Source organism: Henckelia pumila, chromosome 3 (assembly GCF_033568475.1).
Source record: "Henckelia pumila isolate YLH828 chromosome 3, ASM3356847v2, whole genome shotgun sequence".
In the NCBI taxonomy this organism is placed as follows: domain Eukaryota; kingdom Viridiplantae; phylum Streptophyta; class Magnoliopsida; order Lamiales; family Gesneriaceae; genus Henckelia; species Henckelia pumila.
Genome location: NC_133122.1, coordinates 68,343,427 through 68,361,465, shown reverse-complemented (window position 1 = coordinate 68,361,465; position 18,039 = coordinate 68,343,427). Strand labels below are relative to the sequence as shown.

Genomic DNA, 18,039 nt, shown 5'->3' with positions numbered 1-18,039 from the left:
TATCTCTTCAAATGCGTCCATAAATAAGTTCAAAAATGAGAAGGAACCTCACTCTGATACCACTTGATATGATCGATTTGGGTGAGTGAAAACTGGTTGATATATTGATATCTCGAAAATACTGTAGCAGTTGACCTTCGAAACTCTTAGATTAGTTCAGTTGAGGTTGGTCAACTGAATCCTTTCTTCTCGTGTGTTGATGTCAATTGGCAAACAAATGTATTATGAGGAATAATGCTAATTAACATATTAGAACTTGTGATTGAATGGATTGATAAGAGCAGCAAGTAAATGAGAGTGCGCAATTGAAAGTAAAAGGACACAGTGATTTAGTTTACTTCCCTAAACTGAATGCAGTTTGTCATATGAATTTCAGTCCATTTGCTCGAATGCTTGATGTCACTTGATGACTTGATGGTTTTGGTTTGGCTTTTGGTCAAAGTCAACTCAGTTGATGTGTAGTCTAGCTCGTGAGTTTTGTCCAGTTTGTCTCTTGCGCTCGAATCTGGACATGGTCAATTGACCTTTGAGTTAGACTGAATTTTGTCAATATCAAAACTCGGTAAGTTACAACATTTACTTACTTTGGCTTGCGGTTTATTCGTATGTATAAATATAAAAGGTGAATCCCACGATATTTCTTTTACTTTACGATATACTCTAATACCACAAAGAAAGGAAGCAGATACCACTTTGATTGAGAACAATATGTTACTATCTGTTCAACCCAGTCAAATGCACCTTGTAATGAATCAACGACCTGCACCACAATGCTAACACGACTGCTCATAGGCTTGCTAAATTTGCATATTCTAAAGTTTCGTTTAAACGAGTATTTTAAAAACGTTTTTAGTGTTTATAAGTGAAAAAAACTTAAAGTATGTGTTTAACAAGATTTTTATAAAAAAAATTTGAAAAATATTTTTTAAAAATTGTTCTCCAAATATAGTTTTTAAAGAACAATTAAGATGTGTTTTTAGATGTTTTTAGAATGAATCAATGAAAAACAAAGATAAATAACATTACTTTTGAAATGTTAAAATATTTTTATAGAATAGTTGTCCAAACACATATTTATTCTTAAAACAATTTTTAAAACATTTTATAAATTTTTTTAAAAAAACGAATTTATAAAAACGGTTTAGACCTTCTCTGCAATCTGTTCGACCCGGTTTAGACTATCTCTAAATGAGACAGGTTTAATGCGGGACAGGTTATTGTCATAGCTCACCGAGGATACCATGTTTGATTTTACATATTTATGAATAATGATGAACTCAAACTTAAAAACTCCTAAATTACATTGAATTTTTTTCATGATTCAAGATGAGATCAAATTTAACCAAGATGATCGCTACGGTGAAAAAACAAAAGTAAGACAACAACAATGGCATATGTAACAATTGTAAGAACCAAAAATCAAGAAGACTCGCAAGGGATAATATGTCAAGTTCATTTGGTTTATACAGTTTATTTAGTACTCTTTTGGCATCAGCCACTCTCCCTGGTCTTGCAATTACAGTACTAAGGTGATGTATAGTATTTTCATTTGGAGTAAGAAATTTATCTCTCATATCTTTAAACAACCTTCTAGCCTCGGCCTGACAAGATTTCTTCATCGACTTCTCTAGATATGATAGCTCGCACCATCCAGCTATAAGTATGTCATACGTCGAGGAATTTGGGAGCACTCCTCGAATTTGCATCTCATTCATAAGCTCCATGGCTTGCTTCATATTCCCCGCCTTCGAAAATTTGTTTATAAGTAAGTTGTATGTACTGGTTCGAGGATTAAAAACTTTGGTCATCATCTCACAATAAAGCCTTACGGATTCTTTCTTGTTACCAATCTTTCCATGGCCAGATACCAAAATGTCATAAGTTGTAGCATTTGGAAGAAATCCCGAGTCTTTCATTTCCAAAAGTATTTATTGCACTTTATGCATCGATCCAGTCATGGCGAACCCACCCAAAAGAATGTTATATATTGTGATGTCAGGGGAAACTCCTTCAAATTTCATTTAAGAATACATGTCAATAGCCTTCTCCAAGTGTAGGTTTTTGCAATATCCTTTAATCAGAGCATTGTAAGTAACTGTATCTGCTGGAAAGCCGGATTTTCTCATTTTCTCCAATACCGATGCTACTTTTCTTGTCAACTTTAGACCACATAGAACGGTTATTAAAGTGTTATAAATTGTCCCATTCAGGATAAGTCCCATGTTCAAGATATTTTCGTGAGTCATCAAGATAGTACCGACCCTTTAGAATTTGAAGCAGCATTGAGCAAAAGTTTTGAGTAAATGCATTGGGACAAAACCTAGAAATAGACATCTCGTTCAATAATTCCAACGACTGGTTGAATTTATCGGAATCACAAAACCCTTGAACCAAAATATGACAAGTTATTTCATTAGGACTCAAACCATAACTTTTCATTTCCTTCACAAGCTGGACAACGTTTTCTAGTTTCCCTTCTCTGCAATATGTCTTGACTAAGGTGTTAAACGTAGCATGGTCTGGTGAGAAATCAAACCGCTGTACTCCAATATATATAGATTGCACATCATATTGGCCAAGTTCAAGCAATCCGTTAAGCAAACACATTATATGTAGTAGTATCAAGCGCAATGTCTTTGGCTTTGCCTTCTTCGACCAATTCAAGGGCATGAGACACTTTTCCTGCTTTGAAAAGAACATCCATGAGAGGTGTATAATTAACATGGTCTGGAATTAATCCTCTTGATAACCAATCTTTGTACACCATCTCTGCCTCATCCTTCAAATTGTTCATAAAAACATCAAGTATAAAAATATTCTCATCCACACCTCTCATTTTCATGTCCTCGTACAAACCTTTAGCAACTTCCTTTTCATCGGCTTTGAGACAGCCATCTATTAGTGTGCCATAGACATAAGAATTTGGCATAACATTTTGACTAACCATGGTATACAAGACATCAATGGTACCTTCAAGAATTCCATTTTTCACATAGCCGTCAATTACGGACGAATAAGTGACAACATTTGGAAGGATGTGTTTCTCTTGCATTTCCTGCATTGCAGACTCCGCACCCTTCATATCACCTAATTTAGTGTGCCCATCGATCAATGTTGAATATGTGACAATGCTCGGCAAAATGTTAGACTCCAAAAAAATATTAAACATATCCTCTGCTTCTCTAAACTTTCCAGACTTAAACAGTCCATCAATTAGTGCAGTAAACACCACCACATCAAATGCAATTTCCCGAGTCACCATTTGACTTTGCAAGTTAAATGCAGCTTCTGTATAACCATTTTTAAAGAAAGAATCAACAAGAACTGTATAAGTAACATGGTTCGGGTCCTCACCAACCCTTACCGTCTCATTAAAAAGTGATTGGGCCTCAGCGAACATTCCAGGGTCAATCCCACTTGCAATCATTTCTTTATATTCAAATAATGCTTCCTCAATCCTGTAATTTTTACAAAATTCACCAATCAAACTAGTGCATGTGATTTGATCCGCTATCAGACCTACTCCTTCAACCATGATCCCTTTTTTCTCACCATCACTAACCTTCAAATCTAAGCTAGTTAAGAGTTGATTCATCATACTTTCGACATGATCAAAATCCCTTCTTTTACAAAACTCGTGGATCAATGTATTATAAGTAACAATATCAGGTAACACACCTGTTTTTATCATGCTATCCATCAACTGAAATCTAGTATTAACCACTCCGGCCTCACAATATTCATTTATCAAAGTGTTAAAACTTACAATATCTCTATAAACTTTTCTATTCCTATTTACACCATTACACATGTTCAGGATCAATTTAGCATTTTCTAACATACCCTTTTCACAATAGCCTTTAGTTAATATATTACAAGTAAAATTATCACAATACACTCCAGTCTTAACCATCTCATACACCAACCCAAGTCCCATTTCCACAAACCCGTGTTTACAATATCCCCATACCATAGTATTGTAACTAACACAATCACTCACAAAATCATCAGAAACCTCGTAATTTCTCAGCAACCAAAGGGCCCAATCAAGTTCCCCGGCTTTACAGAAGGAGTGAATGAGTATATTCTTGGAAACAACATTGGGGCCCACTCTAGTAGAAAGAAGTTCTTGGTAGATAAGGATTACCTGTTGAATCAATACCGTGGAGTTGTGGATGAGGGTGCAGTAGAGTGAAGGGTAGAATTGGTTAGGATCCATGGTTTTTCTCAGTGAACCATGTTTGTTCTCAGTGAAGAAAACTGATATGAAGAGAAGACGAGAGAAAAACGCATTGTTCTTGGATCAATTATGGAGACTGCAAAGATCAGAGAAGATCGAGGAATTAACAAGTGTGTGTGCATTTATAAAAATTAGATTTGGAATTGGAATTCATAGCATTGGAATTATATTTTGGTGTTGGGTCATTTGATAATAAAATTTTTTAGATAAATAATATTTTGTAAAATTTATAAAAAAATTTGAAATCTACATGAAGTTATATACGTTGAAAATATATTATTAGAGTTGAATGTTGAAAATTATTAGAGTTGAATGTTGAATATTAACGTGTGATTATGTAATTGATGATGTATTTATTTTTGGACTAATCACAAATAAGGATCTATAAATAGGTTTCAACATTTGTGATGAAAAACACAAATGAGAAAACAAATTTTATAAAGTGTGGAGTTTGATATATTTAGAGTTTTTAAGATTTTATCTTTTACCATAAATTTTTATTTTTTCACAACATGTTATCAGCACGATCGCTCGAAGGTTTTCTATAATTTTCAAAGCTCCAAAACACAAAGAAAAAGACAAAAATAATCAACAAGTAAGAATATTTATTTTACTGTTTATATATTTTCATTATGTATATATCTTAATATATAATTTCATGTTATTATATAAAAAAGATGTCTATGACACCACATTATAATAACGCGATATGATTATATGATATATTACTACTTATATATTTTTATTGTGTACATATATACTAACAATATTTGTATAATTTCATTTTATTATATAAAATAATATCTATGACACCGCTTTTTTTTACGGAATCTATGACACCACATTATAATAACGTGATATGATTATATTATATATTACTGCTTATATTTTACTGTGTATATATACTAACTATATTTGTATAATTTCATGTTATTATATAAAAGGATGTCTATGACATCACATTATAATAATATGATTATATTATATATTACTGCTTATATATTATTGTATATATATACTAATTATATTTGTATAATTTCACACTATTATATAAAAGGATTCTATGACACCTCTTATAATAATGTGATGTGATATACATAATTATTAAATTATGATTATCATTATATGCATCGCATAATTATCGTAAATTTTTATTCACCAAACGGTAACTAACGGTCATAAACGGCAATAAAATGACTAGTTTTTGCCCTATAAATGTGATCATTCAAACACATTTAAATCACACCAAACTTAATCTTTCTCTCAAAAAATTATTTCTCCTCAATTTTTCGAAGAAGAAGAAGATGGAATTTTCAAGGTTATTTTTTATGACTATTTTGATTATTATACTCATGAGTTTTGTAATTATTGGTGAATATCTGTCTCATGCTTTTTTTTATTTTTAATTATATTTGTACTCATAGTTTACCCGTTATTTTGTATTGTCATATTAATGGAACTTAATTAACAAAATGCATTGTTATTTTTTTAGTAACACCATGTTAAATTTGGCAAAGATCTAATTCGTTGCACTCGATATTACGGGAACGAATTATATGTCATGAATTCTCGATGTAGAAATGAATCTGGAGTCATTGGGTCTAAATGAGACTATTAAAGAAAATAATATCTCATCTTCACAAGATAAATCAAAGGCTATGTTATTCTTACGTGGACATCTTGATGAAAGATTGAAATGTGAGTATCTCACAGAAAAAGACCCAATGGTTTTATAAAAAAGATTAAAGGAAAGATTTGAGCATATAAGAGAAGTTATACTCCGACCGCCCGTGATGAATGAAATACTTTAAGATTCCAAGACCTAAAAAAGTTAGTGACTATAACTTTGCGATGTATCGAATAGTGTCGTAATTAAAATTCTGTGGACATAAGGTTACTGAAATGGAAATGCTTGAAAAAACATTTTCCACTTTTCATGCATCAAATATAACTCTACAACAACAATATAGAAATTTTCGAAATATTCTGAACTCATCGCATGTCTTCTTGTGGCGAAAAAAGAACAACGAATTATTAATGAGAAATTATCAGACCCGACCCACTGCATCAACGGTATTTCATGAGGCAAATGTCGTAAGTAAAAATGAAAACCAAAATCAAAGTTATAGACAAGATTTTGGTCATGGACGAGGTCGAGAAAGAGGACGTGGGCATGGACATGGACATAGAAATGATCGTGGTCGTGGTCGCGGCCGTGAATATAAAACAATCGAGATAGTTACTTCTATAACTCATCTCAAAAAGGCGTCACAAACCACCCACCAAAAAGGCAGCATGAAAACATGAGTGTGAATGAAAATCACTCAAAAAGATCTTAAAGTGCTTATTTTAGATGCAGCACTCCAGGACATTGGTCTCGTATTTGCATAGTCCCTGAGCACCTTTATAAGCTCTATAAAGAATCAATAAAGGGAAAGAAAAAAAAAAGACACCAACTTTGTTTAAAACAGTGGCCATTTGAGTGGTTCAACTCATTTTTATGTTGCTGTTTACTGATTAATTTCTCGGAAAATGATGAATATATTGGTGGAACAAGAATGTAACATATTTTATTTTTCATGTATTCGCGTGTTATTGTTTTATTTTTTATTAATTTTTCTTTATTGCATATTTTTTTGAAGTTTGATATGAAAAATGCTATGAGAAAATCTAAACAAGAAAATAATCTCATGGAATTTTGCATACCTGATAGTGGTACGACGCACACTATTCTTCGAGATAAAAGATATTTCTTGGAACTAAAACCAACAAAAACAATGGTGAATACAATATCAGGTCATGTAGACTTGATTGAAGGTTGTTGATATGAATCTTGATGAGTAAGATTAGCAAACACGATTACAAATCTGAATCGCACCCTCTAATCAATAAACAAAAGATCCAAAGTTTTGCTCAATCTTTGAAACAAGTAAAAGTGATAGAATTTTGTATTTCCACCTTTAATAGACGGTACGATTAACAACAGAAATCACGACAATTGAAACCAAAGAAAACCTTCAGATAACTTGTATCTGACAATCTTCAGTAAAAAACAATCGACAAATGCTTCCAAGTAATTAAACTGAGAAAGTTTGATTTGAAAAGCCAAAGCAAAGCTTTGAATAAATTCTAGAGACAATTTCAATAATTTGTGTATAAACTGAATCTGAATTATTATTAATGAAATAATCAAAAGTATTTATGGTTTACAAACAAAATAAAATATAATGCAAAATATTGCCTAAAAATATCAAAGATATCATCTAGAAAGTTTCCTAGTAGGCTTAAAATACTCAAAATAGACAAAACTTATAAAAAAAACCACGCATACACAACACACGCCGAAGTGTGTGTTTTTTCTTGGAATCCCTTGCCCGCTCGATCGGTAAGATTTGGCAGATCGAGCGGCAAACTTTCTGCCAACATTCTGTTTCTTGAATAATACAGCCCGCTCGATCGGTAAGACTTGACCGATCAAGCGACAGATGCTCTGCCCGAATATCAATTTGGGCTCGCTCGAGCGGTAGAAGATGGCCGCTCGGGCGAGAACACTTCCGTCCGAATATTTTGTTCATCCCTCTTTTCAACTTCTAAAACTTCAAGGATGCATAAAAAATTCCCAAATTGATCTTCAAATGCTCCAACTCCATCTTGATAATTAATCATCAATATTTGAAGTGTCTTCTTGAACTTGTTAGCTTGGCTCCTCGTTATTGGTCCATGTGGCAACTCCAATGGATCTCGAACTCTCCTTGCCATTGGTTCCACATGCGAGCTATCCATGATCGCATCATCCTCCTCTTCTTGAAAAGGATTTGTCCTTAAATCTCGTTCGTCACCTACATCAAACAAAGATAAGTCAGAAACATTAAATGTAGTACTCACATTATACTCACCAGGCAAATCTAGTTTGTAGGCATTATCGTTGATTCGCTCCACGACTTGAAAAGGACCATCCCCTCGAGGTAACAACTTTGAATGTCTCTTCTCCGAAAAATGCTCTTTTCTCAGATGCAACCAAACCCAATCACCGGGTTTAAATACAATCTTCTTCCTTCCCTTGTTCTCTTGCTTGGTATACTGCAAATTCTTTTTCTCGATATTCTCACGTACTTTCTCATGTAAGCTCTTCGCAAACTCAGCTTTCTTCTTTCCATCCATATTAACCCTTTCACTCATAGGTAACGACATCAAATCCAACGGAGTCAATGGGTTAAAACCATAAACAACTTCAAAAGGTGAATAATTCATAGTAGAATGCACTCTACGATTATAAGCAAATTCAATAAATGGCAAACAATCCTCCCAATTTTTCAAGTTCTTTTTAATGATAGAGCGCAACAATGTCCTTAAAGTTCTATTAACTACCTCAGTCTGTCCATCAGTTTGTGGATGACAACTAGTAGAAAACAACAACTTAGTTCCAAGTTTACACCACAATGGTTTCCAAAAGTAACTCAAAACCGAGTATCCCTATCAGAAACAATACTTCTAGGCATGCCATGAAATCTCACAATCTCATTAAAGAACAAATCTGAAACATGCGAAGCATCATCTGATTTGTGACATGCAATAAAATGTGCCATTTTTGAAAACCTATCAACCAGAACATAAATAGAATCCCTCCCCTTCTTGTACCTAGGTAACCCAAGAACAAAATCCATGGAAATATCAACCCATGATTCATTAGGTACTGGAAGTGGAGTGTATAACCCATGTGTTTGTGATCTAGACTTTGCCCTCCTACAAGTCACACACCGCTCACATATTTTCTCAACATCATGTTTCATATGTGGCCAATAAAAATGCTAATGCAAAGTTTGATATGTTTTAGTCACACCAAAATGCCCCATTAAACCACAACTATGCGTCTCCCTAACAACTAACTCCCTAATTGAAGACTTAGGAATGCACAATTTATCTTCTTTAAACAAGTAACCATCATGCATGTAAAACTTATCTTTTGGACCATGCATACATGACACATAAATCTCACCAAAATCAACATCATTCACATACAACTCTTTCACATGCTCAAACCCCAAAAATTTAGAATCTAAAGTTGTAGTGACCCGTATCCAGAATTAATGATTAATGAGTAATTAATCGTGTGATCATGTATTGATTCATTAATACATGATTAAGGAAGTCTCTGTTGGATTAACGGACTTCAGAAATGGATTCAAAATGATCGGAAAAGGCCCGAGGGTGACCAGGAACGGAAGCAACGTTCATGAACAGAAGTAACGTTCTGGCAGTGATGTCATCCGTGATGTCAAAAATATTACGTCATTGCTTACGCACTTGATGGTACATCAGAAGCAACGATGGGGATCGGAAGCAACGTTCGTCAGGCAGAACGGACGCAACGTTCCGTGTCTATAAATAGAGGGTCCGAGAATTCATTTCTTGCACCTCTCTCCTCTCTTCTCTCTCGATTTCTTAGCCTTCTAACTCAGATCTAGGGAGATCTAGACATCCTATTGGGATTTCGGAAGTGGCATAGCGATCCAGGCGTCGTAGCAAAGTTGTGGCCTAGTTTTGAGGCAATTGTCATCAGCGGGCTGACGACGGACGTAGTTATATCTATGATCTTCTTAAATTATTTAGGAGTATGCAATAGCTTAGTTAAAGCTTTTAGAGCTTAATTAATGATGCATGGGTATTTGCATTGTAGAGCTGATGTAGGCTTGGAACCTAGAGTGAGATTGCTAGGACTGCCTGTAGAAAGGTACGTAAGTACTTACTAAGATAGTCAGCGGGGTTTGCATGCTTATATGTTGCATTTGTGTGTCATATTATTATGCAGCATGTGCATATCATATTGTGTATGTCCATCTTTTGAGATGAGCCATGTAGGGCCGCTAAGCCCTGTTCGGACGGTTGATATCGAGCGCCCCGTTACCGACGGGTTAGTCGGCACTGGCATCTGTAAGACACGGTCTACGTCCGTTAGGAATGAGCAGTGTACACAGGGTTTGCTCCCCGGGTTATACCACTCATGTCCTAGGCGCCATTACTGAGCAGTATACAGTTATCCCAGATATGGATACCCTGTCATTTGCATGCATCATATTTGTATGTTTCACCCGTACTTTTGTATTGAGCTTAGATTTCACGTCCAGTCTTTTCTATGTATCTGGACACCCCATTCGACGGGGCAGGTGTAGGTGTAGGATTGAGCACCAGGAGCTTGGAGTAGCCAGTGACCAGTGAAGACAGCAGGATTAGCTGTAGGTTTTGACCTTTAGGCTTATTTATTCGATTGGGTTGTATAATCGAATTTATTTAACCGGTTTTATTCTGCCGGTTGGTTTTTTCTAAGTCTTCCGCAGCGATTTATTTAATGCATGCTTAATTATGCTCTTAACTCTGATTAGGTAGTGGATCTGGGTTGGGTCGCTACATTTATTGGTATCAGAGCGCATGCATGCAAGAGACTTGGGATATAGTAATGTGACTTTGGGTTATCCTTATAGGATTGATGAGACCTTGAAAGAGGTGATGATGCGGCGATTAGGTTGCCCGAAGACTATCATCATCGGCAGGAATTCTGAAGATTTGGCTTATAGGATACCAGCAAGTACGGACAGGAGTAATAGATCGTGTCCGAGCGTTCGAGATTTATACTCATGTGGATCCTAGCTTTGGATCGAGTACCGGATTCCAGAGGCAGTAGCAGAGGATTGGTGGGGACTTACTTGATTCTTGCATCTGTACAGTCATTACCATGATGACACTACTCTAAAGATTCTCCAGTCATATTTGGAGAGATTGTCAGATAGACCTTTACCAGGGAATTCCTCGAGTGTCTAAGGCGTGGCAGGTTTCGAGCGTAAGGTCATTAAACTCATGCGGAACATAGTTTCGCGGGTATGCTTGTATCGATGCGTTCGGTAGGCACGCGGGAAACTTCATGTTCAAAAGCATGATTTGGTTACAAGAAGAAAGCTGACGGTAGATCGTGAGCAGAAGAGGTCGACTGAGAGGCACTAACGCAGAGCATAGCTGGTTAGCGAGCTCGAGTTATTTCTCTGGAAGTCTTGGCAGGACGAGATACCGAGAGGATTGGTCGGGAGTCTGCTTGTATCGATGCGTGTGTCGATTATAAGCTTCATGCTCAAGGAACGAAGACTTGTACGATGATTTAAATATTGTATAGTTGTAGTTGTAAACAGTAAATTTCAGTTGTAATGAATCATCATACTTTGGTTGTATCATTTCAAGTTCGGTTGTACATTTCATTGTATTTTCGAAATACTGTAATTGTATTACATGGAATTGTAATAAAGAGAATTGTACATAACTTGTAGCAATGATACATGTTTTATTTATCCAACAATCCGTGAATGATTGCATGACTGTGCGAAAGGTTGGCTTGGTTTTAGTTGATTAGTGTTCAACTATTGTAGCTCATGGGATTTGAGTGGGCCGACTGTGACTGTTTGACTTGTGGTTAGTCTAGGTGTTTTCCTAGGATTGGCCTAGTTAGTCAGAATAACAAGATAGTGCCAGCAATGAGTGAACTCATCTAAAGGCATAGGAATATTGTTCGGTTTAGAACATTTGGACTTTGTTCTAGGTTGTTTCCTTAGAACAGGCTGTCTGATCTTCGTCAGGTTGAGATTTGTGATGATGGGTTTCATCGGGATACCAGGTCCAGTATATGCCAAGAGTTGTGGACTATGACCATGACTAGACGAGATGGGGCGTGACCCTATGCCAGCGTTACCTGGGAGCCTTTGTGCTTCAGGAGATGGCGGTGGGAAGGCTACTCAGTCTAGGGATTTGGTAGCAGTCACAACATGGTATGACCTTGGATTGGATATCAGGTTTGATATCATTGGCTAGATATCGTCTGATTTTTCCAAAGAGATGGGTTGAGTATTCTGCTGTGAGAACCAGTCTTGGAGGATTTACTTGACGAGTGTGTATTTTGAGTAGATAAGTTTTAACCTTTGGGTTACTGCTAGACGTATGGATCTAGTAGATGGACGAGTTTCTACCAGCGATGACTAGGGGTTGTCATCAGAGTTGTGGTTAGAGTTTCCCTGTGATAGGAATCATCCAAGATACTAGATGGGATGCTATTTCGAGACTTCGACTCGAATACGAGGACTACTCCATGATGATTGACTTCATCTGTGATAGATTATGTCAGACGCTAAGGATTGTACAGAGCTATCTGAGATATGAGGGAAGCATGGCCTATACCCGTGAAGCCTTGGTGGTTGTCCAGGTGGGTTATCATGGTAAGCTACCTTAGTCTTGAATTATTGCACAATCTTAGCGAGGAATATAATCAGGAGAGTGTTTGAAGATTGTGGAAATCTTTGGGATTCGTTAGTTATTATTTTAGGACTTGATGAGTCGTGGTGTTCATTCTGGATGAACGAGGCAAGGATAGTGAGTCCATTGTTTGCGCTAAGCACTGTCTGATATTTTCAGATGTTGAGCGTAGGATTTTCCATGGGATGGAAATGCGCTTAGTTTGTCTTGATGTTCGCTTTGAGTAAACAAGACAACGATTGGTAGTGCTAAGGTGGCACGGGAATTGTGCTAATGACTACTAGTGGCAATTGGCTAACTCTGTCAGAGTTAGGTTGATTAAGTTCAGTGTACGAGGTAGCTGTCAGTAGTAATACACGAGATTGTGTCGATAGACTACTAATAGCTATTGTATGGATTATCAATTATGGGTGTGTTGAAACCAGAGCGATTTAGATATTCCAAGTGTTTGGAAATAGTTCTTCGTGGCAGCTGAGCCATGGTCATTGATTAAGCCACGTAGGTTTAGATGATCAGTGGTTGTTTGATCGGACGTATGCGAGCATCAGTAGATCGACAAGTTCGATTGGTTGAGCCAATCAGTGATGATTTGGATGTAAAAATCGAGAAATACTTGGGATAGTATTTTGTCTCTTAGTGCTTAGGAGATGAGTACTTGGTACAATCTCAGAGCATTCTGCACTTTGGAGGATTTAAAGTCTTTAGGATTGCCAGAGATGAATATTTTAAGATTTTTGCTAATCGGGAATGATTGCAACTGGACTTGTATTATCAAGTTAAGCGATAACTTGACAATAGAGACAAGCAAGGGAATTGGTAGTTCCCAAGTTAGTGTTTTCGTGTTTAGGAGAAGTCAAAATTGATCCAATCAATTACTTAGTGATAACAATGGTCAGGAAAGGATCATGTTGTTGTTTCATGTGGGAGTTGTCCATTGAACAACAATAGTGAAGGTTGTCGATCGGACATGTCTACGAAGTGTTCCTGTGAGGACATCCATGTATATCATTGTGTTTGGATCTGACGAGTAGTTGAAAATGCTAATGGACATTAGCAAGGAAACATCAATTGTCGTATCGTGAGGCGTGACATTAGCTGGGATCTAGTTCTCGAGATCCAGCAGGTTGTGTCACTAATATTTCAGAGAGTGATGTGCGATATCTCTAAAGTGACTGAGATAGTCAAGGATCGACTTAGTAGCCAACGTGGTTTGCCTTTGGGGTCGAAGATTTCGCAAGATCGTGACGGATCGAATTTGTTCTTTCGAATCAGTGAGTCACATTTGTGCAGACTGTTTGTCAAAGATATTGCATTTTAGCAATGAACGACAATCAGAGGCGTTTTGTGTGACAAGTTACTTCGAGCGTAAGTGTTTTCCCAGAGTGACTAGGGAATAGATGAATTAGTCCTTTTAGCGCTAAGACTGATGCCTTCAGGAAAAGGAGCGATTTGACTATTGAAAATCCATTGGGATTTAGTTTCCAGAATCTTTATGTTCAACCGTGGTAGTTTGGGATTGCGATGACTGTATCACCAGAGACTCCGAGTTGAGTTATACCAGGTAGGGGTGAGCAAAAGTTCGGTTAAACCGATATAACCGACCGAACCGAATTAATTCGAAAATTCGGTTCGGTCAATTCGGAATTTTGGTTTTTAGTTTTAGAAACATCGGTTATTTCGGTCTATTCGGTTCGGTTACGGTTATTTATTTAAAAATTCGGTTAGACCGAATAAACCGAATTAAGTTTTTAAAATTAATTTAAGTTTTTATATTGGGCCATTGTGCATAGTGGCCTCGTGTTTCCCAATTCCTTTTACCAGCTTCCACCTTTCGAATTAATTTTTATGGGGTATTGTGCATAATGGCCTCGTGTTTCCCAATTCCTTTTACCACCTTCCATCTTCCGCTTCTTTGAGTTATACCCTAGTTTTAAAATTTCAACCAGTCTACCTCTTTCGGCTTCGCTGCACCACCTATGGAATCTTTTCTCCTCTCTAACAATTGCCCATATGGATGAAATTAGTAAGAAATCTTCCTCTGCTCATCAAAAAATGTGTTAATCTTGAGTTTATGTATCTTTTTACATCTATTTCATTGGGGATCGATTTTTTTTTTTTACCATTTTGTTTAAAATTTCAAACCTTATAAAATATTGAAGGTTTGGAGTGTTTCATTCGTGAGTGAATCGTGAGTAACAATATCACTGCTATCGCTACTTGTTTCCCCCTTCTTTTCTTGAAATCTCGGTTAATTCGATAACCGACCGAAATAATCGATATTTTATTCGGTTTGGTTTGTTCGGTTTCGATGGAAAATTCGGTTGGTTCGGGTTAACATAAAAAAAATCGGTTTATTCGGTTATGAGTAATTCGGTTCGGTCGGTAACCGAACCGACCGAATGCTCACCCCTAATACCAGGCGCATGTAACTGTCGAGTGTCGAGATGAAACAGGAAGCGTTTCCATATGTCTGTGTACTGTGGAATGTCCCAGTCGAGCATATTGGTGGGAGCTTGCCTTAGTCTTGATGTGTGCACAGTGATTGCGAGTATGTATAACTAGCAGGAGGATGTCTATCGATTGAATTCGTGGGTGAATAACCTATGGTCGAGATGATTTAAATCATCAGAGGTGTGATAACTTCTATTGCAATGTATGCGTGACCTCACAGGCCAATGGCTAGGAGATGACTTAGCGTCATTATTTGGCGAGCGATGATAGTTTTCATCAGGGCACAGTGCTGAGTTATACTAAGAAACATGAACTGTGATTGGTACTAGACTGGATGGTCTGAGTTCCCAGTGATTGCTTGGGAAGCTCGTAAGTAGGGCATAGGAAGGATGACCAGTCTAAGGATTGTGCTAATCCTTTATGTTATAGTATGACTTTGTGGCAACTAGATTCTCTTGTGGAGAATTAGGGCTTTGTTGTGTCAGCACAATGTTAGGAATGGTGTTTCCTGACTAGATGTGTTGAACACCGAGAATTTTTGGAACCATTAAATGGTTAGATCTAGTTGGTGATTCGACGAATGCAGTAAACCACTCAGGTTATGATTTGTTCTTCGTCAGTCTAAGATATTCCTTAGGACGATGATCTCGATCAAGCGACTGTTTGTATCCTTAGTGATCAGAGAGATCGTGGTCAGTATGGAAGACGTATCAGTGTTGTGATACATTAGTGCCAAGGAAGTTTGAATGTGTAGGGACCCGGGTTGCTAATCTTATCTTGGGGCAATTTATTAGAATTAACAATTAATCAAGTACACAAAGAATATAAAGAACCAAGAGCTAAATTTTTTTTTTTTTTTAATTACACAGTCTCGCTCGATCGGCAAAAGTTGCCCGATCGAGCTCGCTCAAACTTGAAGCTCTCGGGTCCAGGACATACTTGGACTCGCTCGATCGGTGAATTTCTACCGAACGAGCGAGCACAAAATTGATTTCTCTGCCTTGCAAAATAAGGGCCTCGCTCGATCGGTGAATTTCTACCAATCGATCGGGCTACATTTTCCAGAAAATGCAAGAAATATTTTTGCTGTCCAAACTTAAAACATACCAACACATACTCTGATACAAGCTTCAAAATAATAAACATGCAATCTAATAACATCTGATAAGCTTTCCTACACAAGTTACACATGTAGTTAATAACTTATACAACATTCTTGTATTCTTTTCTAACATGTTTATCCACTCAAAGTACATGTCTTGCTGCTACAACCCGTATCCTCACATGCTAAGACTCTATCTTGAGCTATCCCTGTCTTTTCTGACCAGCTCCTGTCCCACCTATTGCCATGCACACATACAAAACAAAGCAATAGCCGGATACCTCCGGTGAGAATAAAATCCCAGTATAAACAACATAAAGCGCGAGATAATAAACGTGAATGCAATGCATATGACAAAAGAGGCTATCAAGCTGATATTAATCGAATATAAGTTCTTTGGGATCCCGAGGAAATAAAATCTTTAAAGAACACCAACTCACCCAATCGAGGTGAAGTTAAATACTTTATTTCCTCTGACTTTGGTGCAACTATAGTGAGTCTTCTGGCTCTGGAAGTAAATCTACAATCCGTGCCACTCAACTACAGCCCTCCAAACGTCATATGCACTCTAGGCCTTTCAACCCTCTGTGCTTTTCATGGCTGGAGTTCAAGATGAATGCAACATGTTCTGTATGCATTAAATGCTATAAAACATCTTGAACAACTAATCACATAAGCATGTAAAGCAATCAAAGCATCTAATCACATAAAATACATAATCAACCAAGTATGTGATTAACAAGGGAATACTCGAAACGATAGCTATTTCGAGTGTTCTATCCCATCTGGATTCGCTGTCATTTATACCTTTCGATGTCGAGTCTGAAAGTACTTCAAATCTGTAAATACAATCAACAACAACATGTCAAAATCTGCTCAGCTTCTCAACTTCATTTCAAATACAATACTAGCAAACCTTGCTTCAACTCTTTCTCGGTTCGAATCGGGATTCTCGAATCGTCAATCTTCGAATGAAAGCTGAGAAATAACATATCAAATAACTAACAATATCAGATGCAACTCAAACCATGTTTCCTTTTAATCAATAATATCAAAGTCTTGACATTTTGCGAATCGACGGCGTAACGGCTACAAACCGGCAATCCAAACAATATCACAATCGATCCAACAATCCATATAACTCATTATCTCTAACACATCATCACACATAACTCGAAAATCATCATAATCAGATAGGGTAGGGTTCGAATTTTGCTTCATAAAATCATATAAAATTCGAACGATAGTCTTTTTCCGAACCGTCTGCGAATACGTAATCGATACAGCTCATAAATGCTTATATCTTAAAATCATAAATTTCCATCTTCAACATACAAATAAAGTCTGAGAAAGATGAATGAAACTTGTACCAAAATGAAGGTCTCGGAGCGGTGATCGCAGATATATATTTATCTGGAATTTCTGACAACCGGAGCGCACAAAATCGAAGCTTTTTAAGAGACAAAAATGGTGTTTGGAGGGTTTCAGCCGTGTACTGCCTCTCTACCCTTTTCTTCTGATGTTTTCCACGTGAAAAAAAGATAATTCAAGTATAGAATTAGATATATATTGCATATTTGCACTTTAGTCCCTGAACTTTTGGCTATTTGCAATTCAGTCCCCGGAGAAGCGATTTAATTCAATTTCAATCCTTTTCAATTTAAGAATATTAGAATTTAATTCTAAACTCTAAATATTCCCAAATTAACCATTCTCGGATTAAAATTAAATAATCTCGGGCCTTACATTTCTCCCCCACTAAGACATGAGTTCGTCCTCGAAATCATAAGCAATCTGTATACACATAAGAGAATGAAAGAACATAAAGCAGAATAAGAACTCACATCAATGAAATAGCTCTGGAAATCTTTGTCTCATGTCTGACTCAGTCTCCCAAGTCGCTTCTTCAGTGCCATGTCGACTCCACTGAACTTTGACTAGCTGAATTGTCTTATTT

The 18,039-nt window shown here is 36.7% G+C and overlaps 1 protein-coding gene across 3 annotated transcripts; it reads right to left on the bottom strand.

The window, feature by feature from the left end:
• Positions 1-1,407: 1,407 nt before the first annotated feature.
• LOC140891781 (uncharacterized) lies at positions 1,408-4,353 on the bottom strand. Of its 3 annotated transcripts, none has more exons than XM_073300421.1 (3): positions 4,148-4,353; positions 2,971-3,458; positions 1,408-2,895 (listed from the first exon to the last, which is right to left on the bottom strand). In XM_073300421.1, the coding sequence occupies exons 2-3, from the start codon at positions 3,425-3,427 to the stop codon at positions 2,594-2,596; spliced, it is 759 nt and encodes a 252-aa protein (XP_073156522.1). In that variant the 5' UTR covers positions 3,428-3,458; positions 4,148-4,353; the 3' UTR covers positions 1,408-2,593. The 3 variants fall into 3 exon arrangements, with proteins under 3 accessions (XP_073156522.1, XP_073156523.1, XP_073156521.1); XM_073300422.1 differs by having other exon boundaries at positions 1,408-3,288; positions 3,365-3,458; XM_073300420.1 differs by having other exon boundaries at positions 1,408-3,458.
• Positions 4,354-18,039: the final 13,686 nt, after the last annotated feature.

Bases quoted from the DNA above. Each gene is read 5' to 3' on its own strand.
- LOC140891781 (XM_073300420.1), bottom strand. From the start codon at position 3,427: ATGATTGCAAGTGGGATTGACCCTGGAATGTTCGCTGAGGCCCAATCA.